General features: G+C 48.5%; 6 protein-coding genes across 6 annotated transcripts; 4 read left to right on the plus strand and 2 right to left on the minus strand.

Moving 5' to 3' along the window:
• Nucleotides 1–1,779: 1,779 nt before the first annotated feature.
• On the plus strand, nucleotides 1,780–3,856 carry F4813DRAFT_381911 (cyclin-like protein; the record flags this gene model as incomplete). The annotated part of the gene is made up of 3 exons (XM_049245729.1): nucleotides 1,780–2,907; nucleotides 2,970–3,509; nucleotides 3,572–3,856. The coding sequence occupies 3 exons, from the start codon at nucleotides 1,780–1,782 to the stop codon at nucleotides 3,854–3,856; spliced, it is 1,953 nt and encodes a 650-aa protein (XP_049097574.1).
• Nucleotides 3,857–5,438: 1,582 nt separating this feature from the next.
• F4813DRAFT_366647 (putative gibberellin 20 oxidase) lies at nucleotides 5,439–7,068 on the minus strand. The gene is made up of 2 exons (XM_049244062.1): nucleotides 5,874–7,068; nucleotides 5,439–5,759 (listed from the first exon to the last, which is right to left on the minus strand). Exons 1-2 carry the CDS (start codon nucleotides 6,611–6,613, stop codon nucleotides 5,495–5,497), a joined length of 1,005 nt encoding a protein of 334 aa, XP_049097575.1. The 5' UTR covers nucleotides 6,614–7,068; the 3' UTR covers nucleotides 5,439–5,494.
• Nucleotides 7,069–8,651: 1,583 nt separating this feature from the next.
• On the plus strand, nucleotides 8,652–9,600 carry F4813DRAFT_156712 (uncharacterized protein). Its single transcript, XM_049239025.1, has 3 exons — nucleotides 8,652–9,170; nucleotides 9,258–9,340; nucleotides 9,424–9,600. Exons 1-3 carry the CDS (start codon nucleotides 8,741–8,743, stop codon nucleotides 9,430–9,432), a joined length of 522 nt encoding a protein of 173 aa, XP_049097576.1. The 5' UTR covers nucleotides 8,652–8,740; the 3' UTR covers nucleotides 9,433–9,600.
• Nucleotides 9,601–9,875: 275 nt separating this feature from the next.
• F4813DRAFT_156736 (HIT-like protein) lies at nucleotides 9,876–11,122 on the minus strand. Its single transcript, XM_049239026.1, has 2 exons — nucleotides 10,868–11,122; nucleotides 9,876–10,787 (listed from the first exon to the last, which is right to left on the minus strand). The coding sequence occupies exons 1-2, from the start codon at nucleotides 10,986–10,988 to the stop codon at nucleotides 10,054–10,056; spliced, it is 855 nt and encodes a 284-aa protein (XP_049097577.1). The 5' UTR covers nucleotides 10,989–11,122; the 3' UTR covers nucleotides 9,876–10,053.
• Nucleotides 11,123–11,670: 548 nt separating this feature from the next.
• On the plus strand, nucleotides 11,671–16,555 carry F4813DRAFT_366651 (P-loop containing nucleoside triphosphate hydrolase protein). The gene is made up of 4 exons (XM_049244063.1): nucleotides 11,671–12,142; nucleotides 12,200–15,767; nucleotides 15,821–15,908; nucleotides 15,973–16,555. Exons 1-4 carry the CDS (start codon nucleotides 11,759–11,761, stop codon nucleotides 16,133–16,135), a joined length of 4,203 nt encoding a protein of 1,400 aa, XP_049097578.1. The 5' UTR covers nucleotides 11,671–11,758; the 3' UTR covers nucleotides 16,136–16,555.
• Nucleotides 16,556–17,568: 1,013 nt separating this feature from the next.
• Nucleotides 17,569–20,803, plus strand: F4813DRAFT_391463 (serine carboxypeptidase S28-domain-containing protein; the record flags this gene model as incomplete). Its single annotated transcript, XM_049247168.1, has 5 exons — nucleotides 17,569–18,049; nucleotides 18,111–18,335; nucleotides 18,384–19,081; nucleotides 19,175–19,265; nucleotides 20,073–20,803. 5 exons carry the CDS (start codon nucleotides 17,569–17,571, stop codon nucleotides 20,801–20,803), a joined length of 2,226 nt encoding a protein of 741 aa, XP_049097579.1.
• Between the last annotated feature and the right edge of the window lie 133 nt (nucleotides 20,804–20,936).

A 20,936-nucleotide genomic window follows, 5' to 3' on the forward strand; every position in this document is an offset into this window, starting at 1 on the left:
GCAGGAATTAAGACAGGGATTATAGGCTTAATGCACCTCACGGTTTGTTTATTTTGATTTATTTCCCCACAGCTTCCCGCGGTAGTCCGGTACGTACCTTAATGCTAATTTCCTATTTGGGTATGTACGTACCTGAATCGTACCCTGCGCCGTCAAGCTGCAAAGCTGCAATCTTTCAGCCTTCAGTTGGAAAGTCAACATCAACAATCGCCGTCAATCTTTAATCTGATTTTGCCAGTCAACCTCAAAACGGTAGGCATCCCTCCTTCGCAACTCCAATGCGCCGACAACAAACTTCCTCACTTCTTCAACTTTTTCCCCTTCAATTAACGTCAACGCCGCAACGTCTTCCTCCAACCACCAGACCTAAGACTTTTACCTATTGAAAGCCGAGGGCATTCTTTTGGTTTGACATTGCGCCGACAGCTGTTGCCAGTGCCCAGTCTCGTTCTTCGGTTTCTGTTAACTCGACAACGACAACGTACTTCACTATCTCTGTTCCATACCACTAAACCTTTTCGTCAGTCGCCGATTCCTAGAAGGCTTCTTTCACTTACCTATATCCATTCCTAAATTCACTTTCACCTTTCACATCAACAAGGTCGTGAATCTTGTGCCACTAGGTCCCTCCCTTATCTACCTTACCTACACCCTTCAACGACGTCTACACCTTTCTCCTGGTTGATCTGGTTGATGTGAAAGACTTCCTTCCATCTCGTCAACGCCACCATCTTGCTCTATTTCATTGGGAACACGGTGGTCATCATAAACCTAAAGGTCTCCTGGTGATGATTGGGAAGAAGAATTAAAAACATAGGTTTAGCTTGGTCCAAAAAATATAAGTTCTGGGAACAAGTTGACATACATGTTCTGGGAGAACAAGGTACGTACCCACTTGATCAGCCCTTTTGCATTGCAGCCTTCTTGCAGCCCACAGCCCCCTATGATCAGCTTATGTGCAGCTGTCAAAGAACTGTCAGGGAACTGTCAGTGAGCTGCTAGGCAACGCCTTGACAACTGCCCAAAGCTTTACCAAACATTGAAGCTTCAACAAGTTTAATTACTTGCAGCTTTCATCCCATCTTCCAACCCATGCTACCACATATACACGAGAAAAAAAAACATTCAACCCCATACCCATTCCCATACCCATACCCATACTACTGCATACCAACCTCCAACCTCCAACCTCATGTTCATGCTCAGCTCATATCGACTAACCTGTTTGCTAGAGGACTCCACTCTATGTGCATTGAATTCCTAGGACACGCTTTGAAGTATTCATCACTATTGATTTCCCTTGGGCATAATTGTCCTTGAACAACTCTTGTACACTCTGTACACCTTAATATTCCCGGCCGAGGTCTTGGACCAAAGCTCTGTCTTTCAACCTTGCCCCTTTCGTCGCGTCTCGAGATCACCCCATTAGGGCATCATCCCTACGAAAATTCGCAGACCATGGACGCCAGGGTAAGTTTTCGTCTTTTCCATCTCCACTGTGCCTGATCTTTACCTCCACAATCTGTCATTCCCTTGAGTTACCAAACCAAACTCTCTTTTGATTGATTCTTGTGCTTGACCCTACATTGACCCTGTAGCGAACCTACATACTCAATCCCTACCTTTCACCTTGTTCATAGCAACTTTTCGTGTCATAGCCATTGTGTGCTGCGGTCATTACGCTTTTTCTCGACCAATGCTGACTACCCATTTCAACATTGACAGCCTTCCCGTTTCGCCTATGCTCTAAGCAGCCGAAACGACGAGAACCTTGCCCCAATGGCTAACAAGACCATTCACCAACGCCACAAGTCTACCAGCAACCTTGTGAACGCCATGTCTACCGCAGCTGGCTTTTCTAAGCTCGCAGTCAAGCCCAATGTCCAAAGTGACGTGGATGCTCGGGCGAAACCCGCACCAACTAACTCGTACATGCCAGTCATCAAGCACCCTAGCGTGTTTCCCGGACCTCTTACTACAGACCAAGAGAACCGAAACCACAATGCTTCTAAGGACGCCTTCCTACGACCGGCGCAACGACTTCCCAAGTCTCTTGTTCCCTCTGCTTCGATGAATCAGCTCCAATCTACAGCTAATGAGCCAGCACCCATCTCAAAGCAGCAGCTACAGCTACACCCTGTCAAGAAAAGAGGCCAGCCGTTCAAGGTTTTCAGTGACACCCAACCTGAGAAGGAACAACATGCTCCGGAGAAAATGAACCGAGCCGCCATTACTATCAAGTATAGTACTCAGCCGCAAGTCGAGGCCAAAGATTGGGTCCCTGTAGCGTCAGGGAAAGTGCTACCGGAAGGTCGCCAGCAAGGATCTCACCTGGAGAATCACAAGAAAGGCGTCCAGAATAGCAATCTTGCTATTACGCGCCAGTCAGAGGAAGAGGTTACGGAGGCCGTCTACCTCGACGCTGTCGAACAGCTTCCGAGCAACACGTATTCCGTAGCGAAGCCAGAGAAGGAAGCGGCCTGGAAAGCAGCAGTTGATTACTTGAACAGCAATACCGGTTGGGTGTCTCCAGCTCTTGACACAGACGAAGACGACCTGCCCGCTGCTACTGGTCAAGGCATGTACCCTCACTACGACGAACGATTCGCCTCCGGTGCATTCCCTCCGCGTCACAGCACAGCCGATGTGTCCGACGACGATGAGGAGGATTACTATGACGATCAGGGCTACACTACAGCCTATTCCGGCCGAGACAACACGACGGGTGGTGTCACTACTATCATGGTTCCTCCCAAGCTCACCAAGAAGGGCGCTGCAGAGATTGCGGCCGCAAAAGAGATTGTGGAGAGAAAGGTTAGTAGTGATGCCCAGGACGATGAGGAATGGGATATCAGCATGGTGACTGAGTATGGAGAGGACATTTTTAATTACATGAAGGAAATGGAGGTAAGCAAGCAAGCCTGCATACACGAGGTAACACATAACCTTACTAATTTCTTCATGCATAGATCGATCTGTTGCCCAAGCCTCATTACATGGATATCCAGACTGAGATCAAGTGGTCCATGCGAGCTGTCCTAATGGACTGGGTCATTCAAGTCCACACCCGTTTCGGACTTCTCCCAGAGACGCTATTCTTGGCCGTCAACTACATCGATCGATTCCTCTCGGTTAAAATTGTCTCCATAGGAAAACTCCAACTAGTCGGTGCTACCGCTCTTCTGCTCGCTGCAAAGTATGAAGAAATCAATTGCCCCTCGGTGCAAGAAATCGTCTATATGGTTGACGGCGGCTATAACCAAGAGGAGGTCCTCAAGGCAGAGCGTTTCATGCTCAGCATGCTCAACTTCGCACTGGGCTGGCCTGGTCCGATGAGCTTTTTGCGACGTATCAGCAAGGCGGATGACTACGACAGTGAGATTCGAACCGTAGCCAAGTACTTCCTCGAGGTTACCGTTATGGACGAGCGCTTCGTTTCAAGTCCTCCCAGCTTTGTAGCCGCTGGAGCCCAATGCCTTTCACGTATGATCTTGGGTAAAGGCGACTGGGTAAGCTCTCATACCTTAAACCTTATTAACCTCAGTATTCACTCATCTAACTTGTCTCTTAGACACCCGAACATGTCCACTATTCCGGTTATACTTATGCCCAGTTGAAGCCGCTAATCGGAATGCTCTTTGATTGTTGCCGAATTGGTCGTAAACACCATCGAGCAGTCTTCGAGAAATATTCAACTCGACTTTTCAAGCGTGCATCTCCGTTCGTCGAAGAACAGATCCAGAACGGGTTTAGACTCCCCTTCCAACGCAGCTATCACCACACGTTGGATGTCCCTACCAATGAGGTACATCCAGGATCGTATACTATGTCGATGCCACTTCCTATGTTAGGCTGAGTCAATCCATCGGCGGAGGTCTTCTCACTCGACATTACCAGACGACCGTGGCATCGGTGCGTTTCATAGAGCAATAATCAACGCGGCGGAACAACTCAAGGTTTCGCAAGTTTACATAGAGATCCCGCAGTCGTTACCGATGTAACCGACACGGGTTAATACCTGATCAACTAATAAGCCGGCATCGATGTGCCGTCATTTACGACGTCATACGTGGCCTATGAACCTAACGATACATTCTGATTCGCGACGTTTTCTTTCTGTTCGATACACTTTGCTTTTCTGCAGTGGTTTTTACGCAACTCTCGGCCTAATCGGCGAGGATTTGGCATCGCAGGCAGTTTTTCGGCATGAGTTCAGGCGTACGGTCCTGGGAGGGCAGGACAAGGCGGCATGGCAAGCAAGCAAGCAATCAAGCAAGCACAGGCAGGGAGGCAGGCGTCGATAAAAACTTTTATTCATTGATTCTTCATTGGCATTGCCAACGGGACTATTCTATTAGTCATAATTTAGGGAGCACGGATGACCCCCGGAGAGGGTAGGGAGAGGCATACTCTAGGCTCTTGTTTGAGTATATAATTTTTGCTTGCTTGGGAAAAAAGAGCAACCATCTGAGCCCCCATTCATGGACAGGGCTTGCTAGATAGTGCTTCAGACTGCGAAGTCTCCCCGCATTGATTTGTTTACTGTTGCTATACATCTTTGTTTTTTTGGCAGTGATTTTGTGATCGCGATCGATAGTTTAATGTGACGAGTGGCTTCGCTATAAGTGTCTAGGTTTCGTAGCTAACTTGATAACCCCGAAGTTCCTTAGTAAGTGTGATGTTGTCGTGACTTGCTATTAATCCATTTCTTGCTCTTCAACCCTTTACCATAAAAACTTTCGGTTATAAGATATTAAAATTTAGTTTCAGAAAGGAGGTTTTTCGGCCGCAAAACGTACAAGTCTTTTCAGAGGTTTGCTTAGACCATGCTAATACCTCTTGCTAATACGTATGTCTAAGCAGTCAGGCTTGTTCATACTCTGCCCCCCACAATCATCAGCTTTCCATCAATATTCCCATGGATAGACAATGTGGCCATGGGTCTGAAGGGGCGCCATCCCTCAAAGAGCAACAATCCCCAGCCCAAAGACCTCCACCTCATAATCACTCGTGTCAGATTCCTGGAGCAGCCTGAAGTTACTATTATTAGGAGCTTTTAGGTAAGCAAGCAAAGAAACCGGGTCAAGATCATAAAACAACTGTACGCAGTTCTCTATTCAGCAACAAAGATTCTACTGGGCTGGTTTCAGGTGTGGGCACTGAATTCTTCGTGGTCCATGGTGAGCTACTTGAAGTATAAAGTCCGAGAGTTATAGGATTGGCCACTTGGGGAATTACTAGATGGGCACGAATACCTTTTAATCATTTAGGGAAGACGTCGCCGGTCTAGGTCCCGATTACTGCCCAAGTCAGCTGGCAAAGATAATGTATCCCTAGGCCACCCATAGGTCGTATGAGGTTCTGAGTCTTGTGGAATATTAGCGTATTAGGTCACTGGCAAGGTTTGAGCTCACGATGCACTGTGGTGTCCTCAATGCCCCTCACTAACAGATATTTATATTGATCACTGACAATGGAACAAAAACCCAACTCCTCATGCAGTACTATCTACCATTGCCGCCTTCGTCGCCTGTAACGTTTCGTAATTGCGCTTCATAGCGGCCTTGGTGAATTCTGATCCCGTCACTATTGGATACTTCTTCAGCGGGCCTTGGATCTCGCAGTCTATGTTTGGCTGGTTAAAATACGCCATGCTGTACCGTGTGCCGTAGTAATCGGCTTTCGGATCTGTCGGCGTCTTGACGCGGTGGAACGTTGATTTGAAGCGGTCGTCGCTCCAACTCATTAGGAGGTCACCGCTTTTCTAGGTTAGCCGTCTGGTAGGGGATCATGTATCTGCCCCTTTTGTCCCTCACATCCAACCAACCTATCAAGGGATAAACAGAAGAAAGAGGTCGCACATAAATACTCACATATTACACACGATCTCGCCAGCTACAGGCTCAACCGGCGTCCACGTGTCCCCCAGGCCGAACTCCGTAAACGCCTCGCGCCCCGGGCATATCTCCAATCCTCCCTGCCCAGGCCGCTGGAACAACAACGTCACAAAATCCCAATCCGCATGCGCGCCCGCGCGGTGATAGCCTTCCGGCGTCGGCGCCTCGGGATCCAGCGCAAAGTACTTGAGCAATCTCAACACCGTCTGCGCGCCCGACCGTCTCACGTCGTGCGCGCGCACAAAGTACTCGTCGGCGAACCCGAGCCCCCGCGCAAAACACACCATCAACCTCTCGCTTACCTCCTGCGCGCTGCGCATGAACTCCAGGCTCCGGGCGCGGAATCCCGGGAGCGCGGAGTCGGACGGCCAGGAGGCCGGCGCCATGCCGTGCTGCATCTGGAAGCTCTCTTTCTGGTCGGGAAGGCCGGTGCTGGGCCGGACTTGGGCGGCGCGCTCCCAGCCGGTGTTTGTGAGCGGGGAGAAGGGCGTGGCGGACTTGGCGGCGTTTGGGAGCGCGAAGAAGGACTCTGCGAGGGCGAATTGGGCTTCTATGGCGGACTCGGGGATCCCGTGGTCGGTCAGCGTGAAGAAGCCGTTGCTTTCGGCGGCGGAGATTAGAGATGCTGTGATGTCGTCGATGCGGGTGTTGAAGTCTCGGAGGGAGATGCGGGGGATGTCGCGGTTGGTGTATTTGGTGGTGGTGGTGTCTGCCATGATGATGATTATACTTTTGGGAGATGGAATAGGGGGGGTAGGTAGGGTAAGTATGTAAATATGAAGGTAAACAGGTAAGTAATAAGGGAAAGGTAGGTAGGCCGATAAGTACGAAGCTGAGGTGTAAGTGTGTTCTGAGGCAAGTTGGTTACTCCGGGCCCTTTTATATACACCTTTGACTTATACCGAGAATATGAGGTTCGGGCCGGTCCGGGGTAAGTGCGACATTCTTGGAGCCAGTTGAATCTAGATAAGCTTGATTAACATCAAGGACCCTTTCGGAACCCCCTAATCTTTTCTGTGGTAAGTATTTGATCTTGGGTTGTGTGATAGCACGCACGTCCTTGTCTCTCTACGCTACGATACACATAACTAGATCTAGGGAGCAAACATGTTTTACCCCGGGGACGACGGGGCGGTCCGGGAGTGGAGAATAGATACCGGGTGATTATACTGGTCGAGCTATCGCTCTGCGGAGATAGCTTATCCGCCAGAGTAGATACTTATCTCCAACCGGAGGCGGCCGTTGGGGTGACGTCTGACCTATCTTGGAGCTCGGTCGATATAAAAAAGGACATTCCTTTAGGTAGTTTGTAGTAATTGGCCGTATCAAGAGTTTAAGGGCCTGCCGCATTTACTGTAGTTTAGATACCTCGCAAGGTTCTATTCATAACGATGCCCCCGAGAGACTAATATAAATGCTAATATAAATGCTGCTTTTCAGGCCAGTCATAATTATACGACACGCCCGGAGCAATTCCTCCGTCGAGACATCATTAGTTACACCATCTTATCAACTATGGCATAGCTTCAGAATCTTATATACCTTCGTAAGTCAAGTCGTGCTATGTTGTAGTATATTTAGAATGAGTCTACGTACCTACACAGGAAATGATAAACCCGGGCCTCTGGCCCTTGGCCCTTGGCTACTGTATTCACCAATCGCGGGATACAGTAACATGTGGTTCTATTAATTGAGAATAGTTGTTAACCTCCTGCTCTATGATCTCTATATAAGTAAATAAGTTAGGTGATATATGTGTCTCATTATGCGTATTAAAGGATCTGACGTTTGATAGTATGCTATTGCCATTCATTGAGAGTAAGTACGAGTCACCGTATAAGATATAATTGATTTATCATCTTAATGACCGTCTCAGGGGCTGATTTGCTCAACATCGCACACACAAATTAGGGAACATCAGTCGGGCTTTATTTGTCCTACCATACCTAGGTGTCTGTTATTATACTTGTACTTGTCATTACCATGGTCATTATGGATGGCCTTTTGAAAATTGAATGTTCTCGATGAAGCTAAGCAAAGTAAGTGACTGTAAACGTTTCGATTTCGTCCGAATGAAGCATTGTTGTAATATAGGGGTGAATCCAGGGTGAATCAGTAGGGAAAAGGGAATAACTACGACTACGCTTCCTCTCGAGGATAGATACGATACCATTTGTATTCTTTCCAAGTAAAAGTAAATACAAAATAAAAGGAGGTAAAATTTAATTTAATTAAAAATTGAAGAAATTTCATGATTGAACAATCGCGCGCGTATTTATTCAAGAGTAAAACAAGAGCACTTATTGGAAAATAAGAAAAATAAATTAATTTCGCAACTTCCATCTCAATCCATGTGAGGTGCAGATGTACTATGTACTTAGCCTGTACCTGCTGCTGGTCGGTCCTCTAGGGGAACTTCCCCGTCAACTCCTACGAGATTTGCATCCATTTACATCCACGCTAGCCAAGCTAAGGTACCAGCTCACCTATAACTACCCCGGCCGCCTAGGTACACCTGTACTTGATAAACACCAGACGCGCAGGAGCTGCCCAGGTCTAATAATTTTGCACGCGTCCATTCCCCAACTACCTCAGTCATTAATTCATCCTCTTTTTTTTTTTTTTTTTTTTTTTAAATCTTTTTTTTCCCTCCTTTCTATTTAACTCAACATATTTCATCAACTTTGCGCTTTTCCGGGATTTATTTTTCTAATTCTCCTGAATTTATCTCAAAAAAGGCCTAAATTTTAACAAATCTTTTTGTGAAAAAGACGTGCACTCTTTTTTCCCCCGGCACGCCCTTTTTTACCTATACTACCTACACACCACATCACATTATCGTGATGGCGCCTACGAGACCTTCGCGCGCAGCCGCCAAGGAGAATGGCACAACAGCTGAACCGGTAGCTGACGATGGAGCCCCAGTGAAGCGCGGCCGCGGCCGCCCCCCCAAGAATGGCGTCGCAGCTCAAGTCAAGAAAGCTCCTTCGGGTCGCCCTCGTGGCCGTCCTCCCGGAATCAAGAAGGCCGCTAAGCCTGCTCCATCCAAGCCTGCCGCCAGCAGTGGTCCTGGTCGTCGTGGACGCCCTCGCAAGAGCGATACAGGCGCCACTACCCCAAAGAAAACTACGACTCCCAAGTCTGCCGCATCTAAGCCCGCTAGCACAGGAAAAGGACGCGGCCGACCTCGCAAGAGTGACGCTTCACCTGTCAACGAGCCTGAGGAGGAGGAGGAAGATGATGATGTTGACGGAAAGGGCGAGGATGACGAAGGTACGTTATCGCGTGGAACTGGGCTAGGATGTGATAGATGGTTAGATCTACGAATAAACACTAACATTTCCACTTGTGTGATTACAGATGAAGCAGGTGATGATATCGAGATGGATGACAATGCTGAAGATGACAACGCAGCTGACAATGACAATACCGCTCCTCACGAGGTAGGATCACCCTTTTCGCACTCCCCCTTTATGCACAGCTCCCGTTTTTGAGTACCAATATCTTACTAATTTGGGTTATATAGGAGGATTAGGGCACCGAAGTCCGCGCGTTATACGTGGGTGTTTTTCTATCCAATGTCCTCAGACGTATCAGTAACGTAAGGAGTGTTCCTGCTGCTCCTGAGAACTGAGGACCTGATGCTTCTATTATGTGAAGCATAGTCATTTCGGTCTTCTGTGTGAGCACTACTCGGTTGCATGCGAACACTTGGTCATGGGGAGATGGGGTTTTCTTTTACGATTGGCTGAGAATAATGGCGTTGATAAGGAGGAGCTGGCTTGTACACATACTTCTGATGCGGTAATGGCCTCGTAGTCCATCGTGACTACGACCACTACCAGTGCTCCCTCACAGCTTGTTTATTATATGACTCCATGTTTTCCGGAGGGAAAAACTGGGAGCATACGAAAAGTTATTTACCTAACGCTATGCATTACAATCTTCCGCCGACTTATGCGTACCTATACTACAGTAGGTAGTAAAGCATATTATTTGATCTGCGCACTCGTGTCAATGCCGCGATGTGCTTCGTATTAAAGGGCGTAAGCAACGAACTCATAAGCCCTATCTCCTATGATCTCTTCTAGCATTACTTGAGGATCTCTTTGGAAATTCTAAATTATTCTGCAAACCGAACAAGACTCTTGTTCACCTAGATTCTCTTCCACTCCTCGAACTCTTCCGCAAGATGTTCTTTGAGCTGTTTGAAACTGGCCCCAAAGTTCTTCCCGCAGCGCCAGCACTTCAGGTCAGTATTTAGAAATCCGGCTTTGTCGGGGTGTCTCCTATGATCATTTTTCGGCAACGGGAAGTCGGCAACGTCGATCAGGAAGGGCGTATTAAAACTATTGTAGTGCTTGCGATGGCGCATACACTCCGACACCATATCTGGCGCCAGGACGTGCACATGTAGGTCGTTCATAGACGGGTGGGCGTGAATGCCGACCAGCAGCTCGGTCTCCCAGTCTCGACCCTTGGGTAGCTCGTCGCCATCCCACTCCTTCTGCCCGTTGAGCACGGCCTCGCGCTCACGATCCAAGGCGCTGAATCGTCCGTACCGTCGTTGTAGTTCCTTGGCTACTAGCCGCTTTAGCTTTTGCGTTTCGGCTTGTACGGAGGCTAGGAAGGAGGCGTCCTCGAAGGCGTCGAAGGGATGCATGCGGCTGCGGGGCGAGCGCGGGAGCAGCAGCGTGTGGACGGTGGATTTGGGGTACATGTCGTTGATGGCGACGAAGTCGTCGTCGTAGTATATGACTCGGCTTGTGGGAAAGGCGGTCGGGTCGTGAGTGTAGGCGCCGAGGCCGTCGCGCCTGTTGAAGGATTTTGTTGGGGGGTGTTTGGGCTCTTCTTTTGCTGTCTTGGTCTTTGGCGACATGAGTTCTGTGACTTGTATATCTTATTAGTCTCGTTCTACATACCTAGGTATGTATATATAGGACGAGGGAAGATTTGTCTCGGTTACTTACATGCATTGCGCTTCGTGCCTTTACTTACACCGGCGCCCGCTGTGTCTGCCGGGATAGGTGCTGTCCCTGCGATTTCTTCCTTGGTGATGGCATCTTCGGGGTCTGAATCGGCTGATGTCATGTTGTTGCTGTTCGTTCGACTTGCTCTAATGGAAAGGGGTCTAAAGAAATGTTGTTTGGAGGTTGAGGGTCTATCTTCGAGGTCTACATTTAGGTGGTGCCGGTGCTTGGGCAGGATGTAAGTTGGCTTGTAGATGATTCGGCGATAAAATAGACCCGGTGGACTCGAAGTTATAGGTAGTCTTCACATTTCGTATTACTATATTCGCGGAGATATATATGCTCTTAGTAAAAGGTAGGTGAGAGTAGATGGGATAGGTATAGCTTGATTAAAACCTTTCGCCCTGATGGATCATATAAATGGAATCGTTGATGTTATTCCATATTGTTGATGTAAGAGATGTAAGAGATGTACATGTATTTCGTATAGTTACTAGTTACATATGTGGATGTACATACCCACATGCAGGTAAGGACCTTTTATCTGCCCCGCCATTGTACTAAGTGGGGCAATCAAAGACAACAACTCCAATTCACACCGTGCGGGGTATACGTTATTTTCCAGCAATATCGAGAGACTGTTGTTTTAATATACAGTATAGATACCCCTTTAACTGTATACGAGTACCTAGGCACTTAAGTATTCAGGTACCTAATCCAAGTCCCGCCGGATATACACCGGGAATATACACCGGTACAAACTGGAAATTTTATATTTTTATCTCAAACCGTCAGCTTTGGACGATTTACACTTATTTCCCATCCCATCCCATAGATAACCATGAAAGCATTTTAAGATCACACATCTAGAATACCAAATGGATTATCAGCATGGGAAAGAAAGGCAAGGAAAAGGCCACAGCGACACCTTCGGGAGCTGCTGTGGCCGCTAACGCATCATCGTCATCAAAGAAATCTTCATCTAAATCAGGTAAAAATGCTGCCACATCGCAGCCAAACGACGATTTTATAGTGTTCACAAACTCTACCAATGATTCTAAGCCCAATAAGAAAGGTGGCGGAGGCGGAGGCTCTTCGGCTGCGGGAGGAAAGAATACTGGGGTGGGTGAGCCGGCAGCAGCAGAGGCTCCAGGGCCCCCCAAGCCGACGGTGAAGCAGATTATCGGAGGGGCGAGTTGGACCGGTAAACTACCCGTGAACTTGCTCTCGGAGCATTGTCAAAGGCAGAAGTGGGACAAGCCCGACTACCAACTTGTAAGCGGCTTGTTTTGCTCAACTGCCTCTTGTACCTAGTTAATGAATTCGAGTTAGATCAGAAGTTCGGAGGGCATCTCATATTTCGTCCAGCTTAGTGCCAAGAACCCCAAGACTCAGGAGATGCAGAAGCTGCCTCCTTTCAAGTTACCCCCAGACTATAAGAACCTAGTGACCAGGGAGACTCCTTTAGAAGCTAGACATGCCGCCGCTACATATGCTCTGTTCAGAGTCTGTAGTATGAAAAACATACACACCACCCTACCCCCAGATTATAAAGCACTATGGAAGAAATTCGAGGAACTAAAGAAGGAAGATGTGAAAAAGGGAAACGCATGGATGTACGATGCGGATCCCTTCGCCAGCCTGAAGCAGCGAGAGGACGAGAAAGCTGCCGCGGAAAGGAAACGAAAGGAGCAGGATGCAATCAGAGAAAAGGCGAAGAATATGCCCGGTGCGTCTGGTTTAGTTCTCCGGAGCAATGCCGCATCCTCTTCTGGAGGAGGTAGTAATCCCATGAAAGGATGGACGACAGTTCCGAAGATCGAAATGGGCCGGAAAACACGGTCCCAATTAGAAGACCTGCTTCGACGGGAAGTAATCTGGAACCCGCATGGTGTTAATATGTCGACTTCCCTGAAAGAGGCCATCATCAAGGAACTTACCAACTCTGGCTTTCGAAAGAGCCACGTAGAAGAAGCCGTCGAAGAATGCAAAGACCGCGAGGAGACCCTGGAATGGCTACTGATACATGTACCCGAGGATGATCTCCCTAGATGGGCTTTACCGGGGAGTTATAGCGCAGGCGTTTCAGTGGCTGCGACGCAAGACTTGAAGCGTGAAGCAGCAGTAAAACGGCTGTCTCAGTCAGGCTACTCTGCTGAGCTGTGTCGAAAGCTATACGATGAGAATAACGGAAATGAAGGCGTCACCGCCGAGGCATTGCAGCACTTTCTACTCTCCAGTGGTAACGACTCGGCATTGGCAAATGACATCGAAGAGCCATTCATATCAGGTACTCCGGAGGAATGTTGGGACGATGAAATGGAAAGTCTCTCATCTGTCTTCGGCGAGCATTTCAAACGCTTGTCTGACGACGTTTGCCAAATTCGAATTGATTCGGTCAGAAATGGCCCTAAGAAGGACGTCGAGGCTTACGTACAATTCCGCAAAACGCCGCGGTATCCATCTGAAGTTGTTGTGGCCATGATGGCAGATCTACCCTCTTATATTAAACTTAGCATAGTCAAGAAGGCTCTTGCCTATCTCAGCGAGTCTCTTAGCGAAGAACCGATGAAGATTTACTTTGCTGTTGATTGGATTCAGCAGAATATCAACGCTATTATCGAGAACCCGGGAAAGCTGAGAGACATATCAGGTGTTGCATCTACTGCGGCAGAGACACGACATGTTATCCCAGTAAATCAGAGACCTTCAAGGCACCCGAAACCGTTGTCATGGACTGTAAACACACGCAGCAAGGAAGAATGGCAAAAAAGGCAAAACAGCCCCGCGCTCAAAGAAATGTTAGCTCAACGACAGAAGTTACCCGCTTGGCAAGCAAGAGACCTAGTTATCAATACAGTCTCACAGAAGCAAGTCACCATCATTGCTGGCGAAACGGGTTCTGGTAAGTCTACGCAGTCGGTCCAATTCATTCTAGACGATTTGTATAGTAAAGGACTTGGACACGCTGCGAGTATTATATGTACGCAACCACGCAGGATTTCTGCTCTCGGCCTTGCGGACAGAGTCAGCGACGAGCGCTGCTCTAAGCTTGGTCAAGAAGTGGGTTATACCATCCGCGGTGAGAATAAAACTAGTTCTCAGACAAAAATCACATTTGTTACCACTGGTGTGCTTCTAAGACGTCTACAGACTTCTGGCGGGCGGACCGAGGATGTTGTTGCGTCGTTAGCCGATGTGAGCCATGTTGTTATTGACGAAGTTCACGAGCGGAGTTTAGATACGGATTTCCTTCTCAGCATTGTTCGCGACGTCTTGAAACAGAGGAAAGACCTTAAGCTTATTCTTATGAGCGCTACGCTCGACGCAGCCACTTTTCAAAGCTACTTTACTTCCGAAGGACTACAGGTTGGCCTGGTCGAGATTGCTGGTAGAACGTACCCCGTTGAGGATTACTATCTTGACGATATAATTCGCATGACGGACTTCACTGTGGACAATAATAGGTATCGTGATCGGGACGAGGGAATGTTTGACTCTACAGAACAAGGCGGTGGTGATAAGGGACCACAAGATCCGATTAACAAGACTATTCAGAGGTTGGGTTCTCGGATCAACTATTCCTTGCTAGTTGAGACGGCAAAAGTTATCGATGCGGATCTATACCACAGCAACAAGAAGGGTGGTATTCTTATATTCCTACCGGGTGTTGCAGAGATCAACCGGACAGTCAACCAACTTAGGAATGTCCCATCCCTCCATGTCCTACCTCTTCATGCCTCTCTTGACACGCGCGAGCAGCGGAGAGTATTCACAAGCCCTCCTTCTGGAAAGCGAAAGGTGGTAGTTGCTACGAACGTAGCAGAGACGTCTATCACGATCGACGATATTGTTGCCGTTATCGATACAGGAAAGGTAAAGGAGACGAGTTTCGATCCTCAGAATAATATGCGTAAGCTCGAGGAGACGTGGGCTTCCCTCGCCGCTTGCAAGCAACGCCGAGGACGTGCCGGTCGAGTACAGGCTGGTAAATGTTATAAATTGTACACGAAAAATCTTGAACAACGCATGGCAGAACGCCCAGAGCCGGAGATTCGGCGCGTGCCTCTTGAGCAACTTTGTCTGTCGGTTCGAGCCATGGGAACCCGAGATGTCGGTGGATTCCTGGGGAGGACACCAACACCACCGACTATTTCTGCCGTCGAGAATGCTGTCAAGATGCTTCAACGAATGGGTGCACTTGATGGCGAGGAGCTGACCGCTCTCGGACAGCAGCTGGCCATGATCCCCGCCGATCTGCGTTGCGGGAAGCTTATGATCTACGGCGCTATTTTTGGCTGTCTTGACGAGAGTATCTCTATCGCTTCTATCCTAAGCACCAAGAGTCCGTTCGTATCCCCCCCAGAGAAACGGGACGATGCCAAAACTGCTCGCATGAAATTTTCCAGAGGCGACGGCGACCTCCTCACGGATTTGAGAGCTTTCCAGGAGTGGAACACCATGATGGAAGGGGGTACACCGCAGCGACAATTGCGGCAATTCTGCGACGAGAACTTCCTTTCATACCAGACCCTCAATGACATCTCAGCAACCCGAACGCAATACTATTCCGCCCTTTCTGAGTTAGGTATACGCGAAACTCGCCCCGCGGGAAACCAAGCATCACAGGCTCTCGTACGTGCGCTCACGGCCTCTGCGTTCACGCCGCAGATAGCACGGATACAGTTCCCAGACAAGAAGTTCGCGACGTCGATGTCGGGTGCGGTAGAAATTGACCCAGAAGCCCGGACAATTAGATACTATACACAGGAGAACGGCCGCGTGTTCATCCACCCTGCGAGCACATTGCATGACAGTCAAGGGTTTTCGGGCAACGCTGCGTTCCTGTCATACTTCAATATGATGTCTACGAGCAAGATCTTCATTCGGGAGTTAACTCGTGAGTCTTCTATGTATCTTGCTATATTTACATAATTTACTGACTATTTACAGCATTCAACTCTTTCACGTTACTCTTGTTCTCCGGCGCTATTGAGCTCGACACTCTTGGCAGGGGCCTGGTGGTCGATGGATGGCTAAGGTAAATATCCCCCTCTTAAATCATCATTATTAATGTGGCCATACTGACTAAATCTTCATTATAGGCTACGTGGTTGGGCTAGGATTGGTGTCTTGGTCTCAAGGCTCAGGGGCATGGTAGACAACATCATCGCGTTGAAGGTTAACGACCCGCACGTAGACGTTCGCAACAACGAGGTGATTAGAATGGTGGCTAAGCTTATAGAACTAGATGGCCTAGATGCTTGAATGGTCTCACTGCCGTCTATCTTGGATCTGGGGGCATTGCCAATCCAGTGGTCTTTTCGGGTTTAGCATTATCCACTAAGAGAACATATGGGATATTGTATTGCCCCTCTTCATTGACGACATAGACGCAAGGCTTCTCGTTTCGTATAAATTCCGCTATGAGTGTAATTTTTCGGAGGCTTAAGTAGATTGATGTAATAGCCGCCGCCATCACGCTATATAAGAGAGTTAATGCGTTGGTCTTTACTCCGTCGACATGGGATCCTACATGCATACTTGTGGAGCTTGGACAGCCCACACCCTGCGATGCAGAAAATGGATCGGGGAGGGGCTTTACAACTGTAGGCTAGATAAACAATGCAAGGACCCAATTAAGTAAATATAAAAGCAAAGAGATCAGCAAATCCCAACGAATAGTGGTCTGTCAAGTATCAACATGTAATGTAAGGCACGCCTTAACATTCGATGTTAAGTTGAGTTACGAGCTCGCAGCGCCAGCTTTCGTAGTTTGGCTTCGCAATACAAACCTACATACTGTACATATGCTTTCCCCGAGATTCGGCCTGTCATATTCGGAGTTAGACTGCAAAGGAAACTCCCGAAATGCATCATCTTTTAGCTCACATGACATAGTATACCTCGTTTGAGTTTCGGTGTTTCTGTCTTTGCGATTAAATGGGCAGGAGATCGACTGCCCGCATGAAGAGGCGGTTTAAGAATACTAACACGAGCTACGCTACCCACTTTGTGCCCTTGAGGGTTTTTCTATTGATATGACCACCGGTGACTGGACCTTGAGGCATTGGCTTATAACAAAGCACGGCTTGGAGATAATAGGGTACGGCAGAAGCATATAAGAGGGCCGAACTAGCCGCAGCCAAGCTTTAGTAACGGAAGACTCGAGATATTCTATCTGTGCAATTCATAATTGTAAGGTTTATATTAAGGAGACGGCTAGGCGGACATTTTATATGCCAATTTAGTCTTCTGGCATCATGTCGTATTACTCGGCACTATGCGCCTCCAACCTTATTCGATCTGTCGTCTGAAGTTTTGACAACTTGTCATCCGATGTTTAGGCTTACCTGTTGTCTGAGCTTGCTATATGCCCGTAGGATTACGTAGTAGAGTAGGTGAGGACTGTGGTTGGATTCGGGATGCTGCAGCTGTCAAATCGTCTAGTATGCTCGTCACCGAAGTTGTCTCACACATCATCGATGGAACGATTACGACTTGCTAACTATCCTACCAGATATCTAGTACTTCTACCAATGGTAATAGAAGAGAGCGGACAACATAGACCTACCTCATATGGAATAAACGCCAGGCTCGCGCCAAAACTAGACGTGCGCTATTACTACAACTCAAGAGGCGGCGTATCTCGGTCATCCACTAGACCCAGGCAGTGAGTGCTATTATACGAAGTGCCGATGATGGGATTCAAGATCCTCGCTCTCCTGGCAGCCATGGCCGTGGCACGTCATCCGCCAGCACGAGTGCAATCAAACACGAGCGGCATAGCCACTCAAGACTTCATCCAGAAGATCAACCACACAGTTGACGCGAGCTCCGCAACATTCAGACAGCGGTACCAGCTCATAACGCAACACTTCGAGCCCGGCGGTCCAATCCTTTTCGTGCAAAGCGCCGAGTCCGGAATGTCGCCTATCAACTCGAGCGACTTTATAGACTACGCACCGAAGCTCGGCGCCCTCGTCGCGATGCTCGAGCACCGCTTCTTTGGCGATTTCCGCCACGGCAGCTACCCGCTTCATTACAACCCATTGAACGTCTCAAACGAAACGTTTGACTCCCTAACGCTGGACAATGTCCTTCAAGACGGAGTTAATTTCGTGAATTGGATAAAAAAGACAGTATTGGGTGCTTCGAATAGTAAAGTGATTTATGGCGGTTGTAAGTAAACGAGTGGCTCGCGGTGTTAGGGGCTGGTTATGGACTAATGCTCTTATTGTAGCTTCGTACGGCGGATTCCTTGCTGTATCGGCACGGATTCGCTATCCAGATACGTTTTACGGTGCGATTGCCTCCTCGCCCGCCTTGAACTCGTTTGGCCCCCTCAGCTCGAACCAGGTCAAGTTCGATTCCGCGAAGTGGGCGAGCCAAGTTTATAACGACGCCTCGAAAGACGCATCCTCCAAAATAAAAACGTCCATGTTGACGTTCAAGAAGTGCCTTGCAGGTGAGACTCTTGCGTGTGAGCCATACTTTATAGACTAACAAGAGGAAGACAATAGCTGCGAGGCGACTATCCCTGATCTCAACATATGCAAGAACTCCACGTCGCTAGGCTACGAGAGGTTGTACAAGGCGGTACTCCATACTTACCTAGCCATCTCCAAGTTCAACTACCCATGGATCGAAAAATACCCAACGGCAAACCCGTTCTCGGAACTAATCAAGAACACGCTCGAAGCCAAGACCGTAGGCGAAGTCCTCCGCCTCCCGCTCCTAGCAACCTCATGGACGACCAACACATCCGCCTGCATCGACAGCTTCAACGGCAACATCTCCAAAGCCAGCCAGGGCAACGTAATGAGCAGCGAGCCGGCCTGGAGCGCCGTCACGTGCGGCTACTACCCGATCAACGACCGGTCGATCCCCGCAGACAACATGCTGCCCGAGGCCTTCGCCCGGGGCACGGTGGACCTGTGCACGAACCCGGCGTGGCAGGGCGTCGACTACAAGCGCGAGAACGAGTACTTCCTGCAGAAATACGCCATAACGAACGACATCCTCGACTCGACCGAGCGGCTGCTCATCGTCCAGGGGCGCTACGACCGCACGGCTGCGATTGGCTCGCCGGCGCTGACGGTCACGGATTTGTACAATCATTCCAGGGTTATACTTGTGGACGGCACGGCGCATGCTGAGGATGCGGTGTCGGAGGCGGTGGAGCCGCGCGGGACGAAGCCGCAGATGGACCAGGTATGTGTTGGGCATATCTACCTAGTTTTTGATTTATTTATATTACCGACCTGCTGAGCGGATGCTAACTTGAGCGTGTTATTGCTGTTGCAGATCCGGGAGATTAAGCTTGCGCATCTTAAGGAGTGGCTGGGCCGGGGTAATCAGACGGATTCCGGATCTGCAACATTGGCCCCGGTGCATGGTACGACGCTGTTTTCTGCGTTGCTGTTGTTGTTTGTTTTTTGGGGAGGGTTATGAATGATGAGGGTAAGTTGGGGTATAGGCTGGGTACCTAGATTAGGAGTTAGTTGTGAAAAGACTAAAGTCTGGGAAAAGTGATGATGTAGCAGTAAAATATAATTTATAATACTTATGTTAACTTAGACTTAAATTTGTATAGGTACAGACGTTTTTCGTTGCTTGTTATGTACCTATCGACTATGGGGCTTCAATGGAACTCTTTGACTCTAAAAAAGGGGCTGGTGATCTGGTCTACGCGCATATGCTGCGCCACGTGAGATGCGCCATAGACGTCATGAATGTCCCGCAAGGGACTCACCATATGTATTATATCTCAACTTGACTTTTAAGTCAGACATCAAATTTTTATGTACCTAGATTATAAATTGACTTGTCAGCCGAATTCCCCGTGGCTTCATCGATTGGCTTATCCTTTTCTCACCGCTGATGCGGATATTATGCCGGTGAAGCTGAGCCGCGTTACTACCCTTTAATATCCGCTGGCTTATATACGTACGACCTTCAACAGTGTTTGTATGGTGCGACGGCTGAGTTGGTATTGGAGAGGCGTGTTTCGAACCCAATTAATACCGGCTTCAAGTCCGCAAGCCGGACTTTTAACTGAATTGTCATTGGAGGAGAATAATCCTATATTTCCGAATATCGTCTTTTTGATACAAGACATATAAGTTACACCAACAGTATGGCTAGTTCGCATAGCATGTAATGATACTTGCTTTCTCTGAGCCGATCGCTAAACAAATTAAAGGAGATATGATTTCGGGTTTGGCGGCGCCGCAATCTCAGTCCTCGCCGGTCGAGTTTAGTCTCTTTCCCTCGTTACCGGTCGAGCTGCGCTTCAAGATCTGGAATGAGGCCTTTTGCCCTCGTGTAGTAGAGATACATTCGCAGAAGGATGCTAGCAACGGCTTGGCACATCCTATATGGGTGTCGAATAGCGATAACCCGGCGGCTATGTCCGCCTGCTCCGAGTCTCGCACCCTGGCGCTCGAGCACTTCACGGTTCTCTTACCCGTCTTCAACTCGGGGCCCAATACGTCTGTTTCTCGGTACCTATATTTCTCTCCGTCTTCCGACCTGCTCGTGTTCATAGGCGATGCCGATCGTATGCGGCTGTTCGATATCTTCCGAACAGTCCAGCAGCAAGATCCATTCCACCGGGGGTTACAGCGCGTGGGGGTAAGCTTGAGCTGTTGGGCGTACAACTTCAATTACGCGGCCCTGAAGCTCTGGAAAGAGGCCTTCCTTACCGAATTGGAGGACTTAGTAATTGTCATGTATGATGAGCAGAAGCCGCCCAATAGCTTCCGGCGTGGTGAAGCTGGGTTAGAGCTAGTCATCGGTATGGATTCGTTTGCTCGCATCTTTGAGACAAATGTGCGGAAGTTTTTCAAATTTGGTCATTTCCGCCTTATGAATTTGACCTTTAGCGCTGGGACAGCGCCTCGTTGTGGTATTTATTCGACGGCTGCTGGTTAAAGATGAGTACCATGAAGTCTATAACGGTCCAATTTTTTACAATGGCTAAATCATACCTCACCAACTGATGCTTCGTATCTAAGTTGGTCTAAGACATCTGTTGAGGTATTTCAACTCAGGTGCCTGGCAAATG

This window comes from Daldinia decipiens, assembly GCF_022478715.1.
Source record: "Daldinia decipiens strain CBS 113046 unplaced genomic scaffold F4813scaffold_28, whole genome shotgun sequence".
Lineage (NCBI taxonomy): Eukaryota > Fungi > Ascomycota > Sordariomycetes > Xylariales > Hypoxylaceae > Daldinia > Daldinia decipiens.

Coding starts and splice junctions, on each gene's coding strand:
- F4813DRAFT_366647 (XM_049244062.1), bottom strand. CDS start 6,613: ATGGCAGACACCACCACCACCAAATACACCAACCGCGACATCCCCCGC. Junction 5,760..5,873: donor GGCGAGATCGTGTGTAATAT/GTGAGTATTTAT, acceptor AACCTAGAAAAG/CGGTGACCTCCTAATGAGTT.
- F4813DRAFT_156712 (XM_049239025.1), top strand. CDS start 8,741: ATGGCGCCTACGAGACCTTCGCGCGCAGCCGCCAAGGAGAATGGCACA. Junction 9,171..9,257: donor AAAGGGCGAGGATGACGAAG/GTACGTTATCGC, acceptor GTGTGATTACAG/ATGAAGCAGGTGATGATATC.
- F4813DRAFT_156736 (XM_049239026.1), bottom strand. CDS start 10,988: ATGACATCAGCCGATTCAGACCCCGAAGATGCCATCACCAAGGAAGAA. Junction 10,788..10,867: donor AGGCACGAAGCGCAATGCAT/GTAAGTAACCGA, acceptor AAGATATACAAG/TCACAGAACTCATGTCGCCA.
- F4813DRAFT_366651 (XM_049244063.1), top strand. CDS start 11,759: ATGGGAAAGAAAGGCAAGGAAAAGGCCACAGCGACACCTTCGGGAGCT. Junction 12,143..12,199: donor ACAAGCCCGACTACCAACTT/GTAAGCGGCTTG, acceptor AATTCGAGTTAG/ATCAGAAGTTCGGAGGGCAT. Junction 15,909..15,972: donor GTGGTCGATGGATGGCTAAG/GTAAATATCCCC, acceptor TCTTCATTATAG/GCTACGTGGTTGGGCTAGGA.